This window comes from Balaenoptera musculus, chromosome X (assembly GCF_009873245.2).
Source record: "Balaenoptera musculus isolate JJ_BM4_2016_0621 chromosome X, mBalMus1.pri.v3, whole genome shotgun sequence".
Lineage (NCBI taxonomy): Eukaryota > Metazoa > Chordata > Mammalia > Artiodactyla > Balaenopteridae > Balaenoptera > Balaenoptera musculus.
This window is the reverse complement of record NC_045806.1, coordinates 33926593-33933105: the sequence shown is the minus strand read 5'-3', so window position 1 is coordinate 33933105 and position 6513 is coordinate 33926593. Positions and strand designations below refer to the sequence as shown.

General features: G+C 52.5%; 1 protein-coding gene and 1 long non-coding RNA gene across 3 annotated transcripts; one reads left to right on the top strand and one right to left on the bottom strand.

Moving 5' to 3' along the window:
* Positions 1 to 354: 354 nt before the first annotated feature.
* MID1IP1 (MID1 interacting protein 1) lies at positions 355 to 2615 on the bottom strand. Of its 2 annotated transcripts, none has more exons than XM_036840414.1 (2): positions 2374 to 2615; positions 355 to 2144 (listed from the first exon to the last, which is right to left on the bottom strand). In XM_036840414.1, the coding sequence occupies exon 2, from the start codon at positions 1877 to 1879 to the stop codon at positions 1328 to 1330; it is 552 nt and encodes a 183-aa protein (XP_036696309.1). In that variant the 5' UTR covers positions 1880 to 2144; positions 2374 to 2615; the 3' UTR covers positions 355 to 1327. The 2 variants fall into 2 exon arrangements, with proteins under 2 accessions (XP_036696309.1, XP_036696308.1); XM_036840413.1 differs by having other exon boundaries at positions 2408 to 2615.
* Positions 2616 to 2757: 142 nt separating this feature from the next.
* Positions 2758 to 4453, top strand: LOC118888885. The gene is made up of 3 exons (XR_005018380.1): positions 2758 to 3103; positions 3252 to 3434; positions 3915 to 4453. It is a non-coding gene; the product is annotated as an uncharacterized LOC118888885 (long non-coding RNA).
* Positions 4454 to 6513: the final 2060 nt, after the last annotated feature.

Here is a 6513-nt window from a genome sequence, read left to right as displayed (position 1 = left end):
AGGTCGTGCTTGAGCCTCTTAAAAGATTCAAAATGTTAACTAAGCACTCCAATAAGCTAGTCAAGTTGGTTGAAAACTGTAATATATGTACCTTCCCAAATTCTTTGAATATTTATGAACTTTCTGTTGAGATGTACGTGCTCACCTTGGTACTGAATTATTAGAAATAAAAAGCTTGGTAGCTTCTTCCCAAACAAAACTGAACACTTACGGAGATGATTATCTACTACTTTGAAATACCAGAGAAAAATAAAATTGGCTTTTGCTAAAAAAAAAAAAAAATCAATTAACTGTATTTTATTTAACTACTAAGCCATCCATTGGTGGATTAGAAAGCAACAAACTTTTGTCAAATTTCGTTAACACATTTGCTTTTTTTATTTTTTAGAATATAGTCTACATCTGGATTAAAAAAGTTTTAAATAAATTTAAGACATATAACAACAGTGGAACCCTTCATCATTCTATGTACAACACGGATAGAATGTCAGTTGGTTCCATTTCGGGTAAGTCCACTTTCTCATAATAACGTTATTACTTTCACTGAGTGGCAAGCTTCGTACGAGCTGGCACAGTGCCAGCTTACACACTTGGGGGGTGGTGGCGTGAAAGGGATGGGATAGGGGTACCACAGGACAACTCTACAGTGTAACAGGAAATCATTAATAAAGTAGTACCGGTTACCGACAGACAGTGCTGTTTGTGCGCTTATCACAATGGAATCGCCGAAGTTTCAGAGCAAGGAGGAGATTGGAAATACTTAAGACGGGGCCACGGTTACAAAAAGAAATAGTGCAAACAGGAAAACTGATGCAACCCTAGCAGCGCTGCGGCCTCCACCAGCCCAACGGCAGGGCGGCGGGAGGCTGTGCGCCCGCCCCGCCTTCCCCAGCGCCCAGCTCCGGGCGGCGCTCCCAAATGTGGCAACCCAGCGCCGCGCCCTGGAATGGCCCCTTCTCGGCCCTTCTCCTCCGGAAAGAACAGAAAAGAAACTCCAGGAAAAGCACAGACTGAATGCAGGGCGTCAACTCAGTCCTATTCCCACCAAAGTAGAACACAGCCCCCTCATTCCCCCTCCCCACCCCCGCGGGAGAGAGGGAAGTCCTTGAGCACTAACTACCCCACCTCTTTTGCCACCGCTTTCCTCTCCTCTCCCCAAAGAAGCCCCCTCCTCCATGCAGCCCTGCCGCGTCCCCTGCACGTACGCAGCCCCCCAACTTTGCAGTCTGCCCATCGCGCCCTAGAGCCAGAAAGAAAATAGCTTTGAGGAAAGAGAGGGTGAGAGATGGGGCCGGGAAGGGTGCTGGGCAGCCGCGGGGAACCCGCCTCAGTGCCCCCAATTGCTGAAGCCGATCTCCTGCTTGTATCTATTAGTGAGGATGTTGGCTTTGCGCGTGAGTTTGGAGAGCACAGTGTGCAGCCCGCGCAGGTGGTAGTGGAACTGCTGTTCCAGGTCCTCCTCGCCGGCGTCCGCGCCCTCCAGGTGGCTCAGGTCCACCAGGATGTCCTTGGACTTCCAGGCGCTCCCCTCCTCGCTCCCCGCCGCCGGCGGCGGCTGCTGCAGGACCCCCCACTCGATGTCGTTGCGGATGGACTTGAGCAGCACGTAGTGGCTGTACATGTCCCGGGAGGGCGCGAAAAAGCTGCCGTTGCCGCTGCCCGGGCCGGGGGCCGGGGGCGTGCGCTCCTCCAGGCAGCCGCCACTGCCGCCTACCTCCACGCCGACGCCGTTGTCCAGCCCGGGCTCGGCCAGTGGCACGTCGCGCAGCAGGCTGGGCACCATCACCGTCTGGTCCATGTTGTTCACGGCGCCGATGAAGCGATTCATGGCGTTAAAGAGCGAGTGCTTCTGGTTGTAGGTGTCGCAAATCTGCATCATGGTGGCCGCGCGGGCGCCGAAGCACAAGGACGCAGGGGCACGGGATGGCCGGCCGGGGCGAGGTACTGTACGCCTTTCACGCGCTCTCTGAGGCCCGCGCCGGGGTCCTGGCTGCAGCCGGTGCGGCGGGATTCCCGGCTCCTCCTCCGCCCTCTCCAACTCTCGTCTAGATAGCAGCCCGGCCCTGCGGGAAGCACGACTTCTCCTGGCTCTGGCGTCCGGAAGCTCGCGATATCGGCGCGTGGTCTCTGGGTCGAGCCCTGGCCTGGTTGGGAGACGGGGACGAAAGAGCAGATTATTCACGCGGCTAGGGTGCCCGGCGCCCCCACCCGCGCGCACCTCCCTCCCTGGTTAGCTTGTCTGGGACGGCTCCCGGGTGACTCCCAGTAGCCGGACGGTCCCACCTCCTCGCCCCCCGCCCAGGGCCGCGGAGAAAAGGAAGGGGTGCTCCCCACTCCAGTCTCCCTCCGCAAAGCCTGAGTCCAAGCACCCACGCTGACGGGGCAGAGGTGGGGCGGGGGCACGCACTTCCTCCGGCGCCTCGAGATCCCCTGCTGCTGGGTAGCTCAGTGTTCCCGCTACTGGCTGCTGCTGCCGGCGGACGCTGCTGCGGTCAGTGGCCGAACTGTGATTGCGGGCGGTGGTGGTGGCGTCGGCCCCCTACCCATCCCAGGTGCTCAATTTATAGAGCCCCGGAAAGGTGTCGCCGGCGCTCAAGGCCACCCCCCCGTGCCTCCTCCTCCCGCCTCCCCGGTAGCGCGGAGATAAAAGGCCCGAGCTGGGGATGACCGCGAGTAACACTCCAGGCCCTTTCTACAGCGGGGGCGGGGCGCGCCGGGCCAGCCCCGCCTCTCGCCTGATACCCGGGCGGAGGGAGGGCGCAGTGGCAGGGCAGGGCAGGGCAGAGGAGGGACAGAACAGCCGCACCCAGCCATCGCCGAGTGCAGAGCAGGCCAGCTTGGGGGGAGGGCCAGGCACAGTGCGGGTAAAGAAGGTGCCGGCGTCCGGTCTGGCAAGAGGGCGGGCTGGAGTGCGGGGGGATGGGTGCGCCTTGCTCACGCTCCCAGGGTGGGATGACCGAAGTGCAGGCGCCCAGGTTGTAAAGTGAGGCCCCCAACCCCGCATCTATGCTGGCAGTGGCCCGGAAACTACCGATCCGGTTTATTAATAGCCGTCGGGGAAGAGGGACCCGCAGCAGCAGCAACTCCATCCCGAGACTCTTACGTAAGAAGGGTGACTGGGCATGCCGGGTGCACGTGGACGCGTGGTGCTCCCGCCGTGGCCCTGGCCTTGGCCAGCTGCTGGGGGAGGGGGACCTCGGAGGCTTTTGCCTCCCTGCTGGCGATGTCTTTCCCAATATTTCCTGTAACAGCCTTTGCCAGGGATGAAGAGCGACCCACCATCGGATCTGCACATTTTTCCAAGAGATCAGATGTGACAGTGCGGTGAAGCAGCCAAATTCCTGACTTTTGTCCAAGTCCCGCTACTCAGAGATCCCAGGCCCCAGGCCGTGTGGCCTTTTGGCTGCCAAAGGGCCAGGAGAGAGTGACAGTAGGTAGGTCCGGTGTTGGGTGTCTTTCATCATTTAACAGAAAAGGGGGGAGGTGTCCAATATTTTTTTAGGAGGGGAGTTTGAAATGTACCTTTCCAAAAATAGTTCTTAAAACGCAAGGTCATTTAATAGGGCCTAAACTAGCTACCAAATCGCTGGATTTAACTTTTAAGAGCCTTGCACCTTCAATTTCACTTTGAGACTCCAAACCACAGCCTGTTTTCATTTTTGTTTCACCATCTCAATCCCCATGCCTTGTCTGTCCTTCATACACCAGTCTTCTCCAACAGTCCTACAGATAATTCAAGAAGACTCAAGTTTCTAATTTTGAATCTCTTTTCTCTAAAACCTTTCAGGGGTGCTTTTAGTACACTGTTTTTTCACAGGACAAAAAGTGCCAAAAGGGAGAAGCAAATAATAAGAGGTTTATTTTTTTCCCTGTTTCTTTCACCTTAATAATATATATTTAATTTTTTCCCACAGCAAACCATCTTTCTAATTGTCTTTTGAATGAAACTGTGACTTGATGCGACAAGGGCTGGACAGGAGTCAGTGACTTCTGGAGACAGAGCTCAGCCTGGGGAGCCCCCTTCCCAGGGCTTATTAGCTCTGCCAGATCATAGCCCTTGTTTTCTTATCTAGAAAAACTGGAATCATGTTACCTGCTCAACCTATCAGGGGCTTTGGGAGAATCAATGGAAAGGAAAATATAGAGCAAAAAAGCATTATATAAATTTCAAGTATTAAAATAATCTCACCCCCCTCTTTACACACGTGGAGACTTGCAAACTCTTCCGGCCCCAGTTTCCTTATCAATAAAATGGAGCTTCTCCCATGGGCTGTGCCAGACTTGGGGTGAATAAGATAATAGATGTACAAATTATTATGTAAATACAAAGTACTTTACAAAGATGAAATTGTACTTTATGTAGGATCTTATCATGGTCTAAAGGTGTTTATGTGAAGAGTCAGAAACCTTAAAATGTGGAAATGGTCTATGATGATCCACAGACCCTTCCCCCCATTGCTTAGGCAACCGGCAAGTACAAAATAGTCCAGCTTGATTTTAAGCCCTTATGTGCAATGACATACAAAAAGCATTGCAAGAAGTAATCTCGAAAAACACCCACACACACATCCAGTTTCCAACAACTGATTCTCTATAAATTAAAACGTATTTTGTCTCCCATGACAGACCCTCTGGATATTTTAAGTCCGTATACCTCTGATGAAAACTTAGTATTCAAATCTGAGTTACTAAATGCCGGGATCCTGCCTCTTTTCTTCCCAGTTTCAGCAAAGTGTGATAATGACTGGCAGAAAACGGAAATTCAAGTTATCTAGTAAACGGATCCCAGCAAAAAACGCCCAGCTTGGGAGAAAGCCCCTAATGCCTTCTTTTTGGCCTCCACTCCTCCCCGGTCTGTTTCCTTCCTTCTTCTGGTGTCGAGGTCACTCTCCATCCCCCAGTTTCTTGACTCCTGTTCTTTCACATTTCTTAAACACTATAAGAGAAAGATGGCTCATGCACCTGCTTGCAAAACTTCCCAAACCGGGCCTTCTCGGCTCCCGCAGGGCCAGAAGAACAACTCACGCCCACCCGGGTAACTCCTGAACGGAAAGGTCCGGAGCCAGAGCTCCCGGCCCTTGGAATCACCCCACCACCGCCCCTCCGGCTTTAGCCAATCAGGTGCCGTCAAGGAATATTATGCAAATAAGCCTTCGTGCCCCAGCCAGTCAGGAGCCACGGCCCCCTCCCCCTAGCGTCCTCTTTCACCCCAGCCGAGCCGAAGTGGCGGCGGCGTCCCCGGCAACCGGAGCGCCGCCAATTTTCCCCTCCACTTGCGCCTGGAAAAAAAAATTAAAATGGTTCCTTGGGGTCACCTGGGAGGGGAGCGGGCGGGTCTGGCCCGGCCGGAGGCGAAGAGCCTCTGCGGTTGCCCTAGGCGCTTTCCCGGTTGCAATCCGGAACAGGCTGGAGATGCTGAGCAACCTGCCCAGGCCTCATTTTGCCTCTGGAAAACAGAAGTCGTCTGGTGAGCAAACAACTTTTGAGTACTTTTTGCAGGCCAGCAGGCTCCAGGCCTCTGGTCTCTGCTTCCTCCCCAATACGCTAAATTCTCAGTAAAAGCTTTGTCTGGAGTCTGGCACCCACCCCACTTCTTGGTCCACAGCTCCAACTCCGGAGCTCAGTTCAGATTCTTAATTCCCACATTTCCCTTCTTACTTCAGCAACCATAACATCACGTTTTGCTGGTCCATCTCCCAAAAAGCGTTCACAAATGACCCCTTCTGTGTCCTTTGGATAGTTCCGGGAAAGATGGCATTCAAAGTAACCAGAAATTCATAAACAAAATACAGAACAACAATAAACTGGTCAAAGAAGGCACATTGGAGAAATAAGAGATTTGGCCTAGAGCTGGTGGGAGGGTGGTATCCTTGAAAAGCTAGAAACCAGCCCAACTCAAGATAGTGGAGACTCTGGATTACTTTGAGGTAGAAATTAGAAGGAACCACTTCATGCTAAGTGTCGTAGAAATATGACAATCAGACTGGCTTGTTAAAGGCCATCTAGTCCAGCCATCCACTTGTGCTGAAATTGCTCACAACATCCCCACCAAGTGGTCACCCTGGCCCACATTCTTGTAATTTCCATCTTCTAGGTTAGTTCTCCCATCTTGGAGCCCTCTGGGAGGCCATGCAGCCCACCGTCAGATATCAATAGATAGGGTCTCCAATCCACTCTTTTTCAAGCCAGCTATTCCAAGTTCCTGCAGCAGTTTTTCGTGGTCTCTCTGAGGTTGCTCATCCATCCTGCTCACCGTCTCTGGAAGTAGCTCCACTTTGCTTGTAAGTGTGGCATCTGGAATTCATTCAAGCACCATCTTTTCTAGTACAGAATGGAGTGACGTGGCCACCTATTTTACTATAAATGGTAACTTTTCTAGATCATATTGATTGCACACAAGTGCTTGGAACTTAGACATGTTAACACATTTTAACTTCACAACAACCCTGAGAAGGAAGTAAGGATCACAGAGTTTAAGTAGCCAAAGTAGCAGAACTGGGATTTGACCTAGTT

Excerpts from the sequence above, each read along its gene's own strand:
- MID1IP1 (XM_036840414.1), bottom strand. The coding sequence starts at position 1,879 with ATGATGCAGATTTGCGACACCTACAACCAGAAGCACTCGCTCTTTAAC.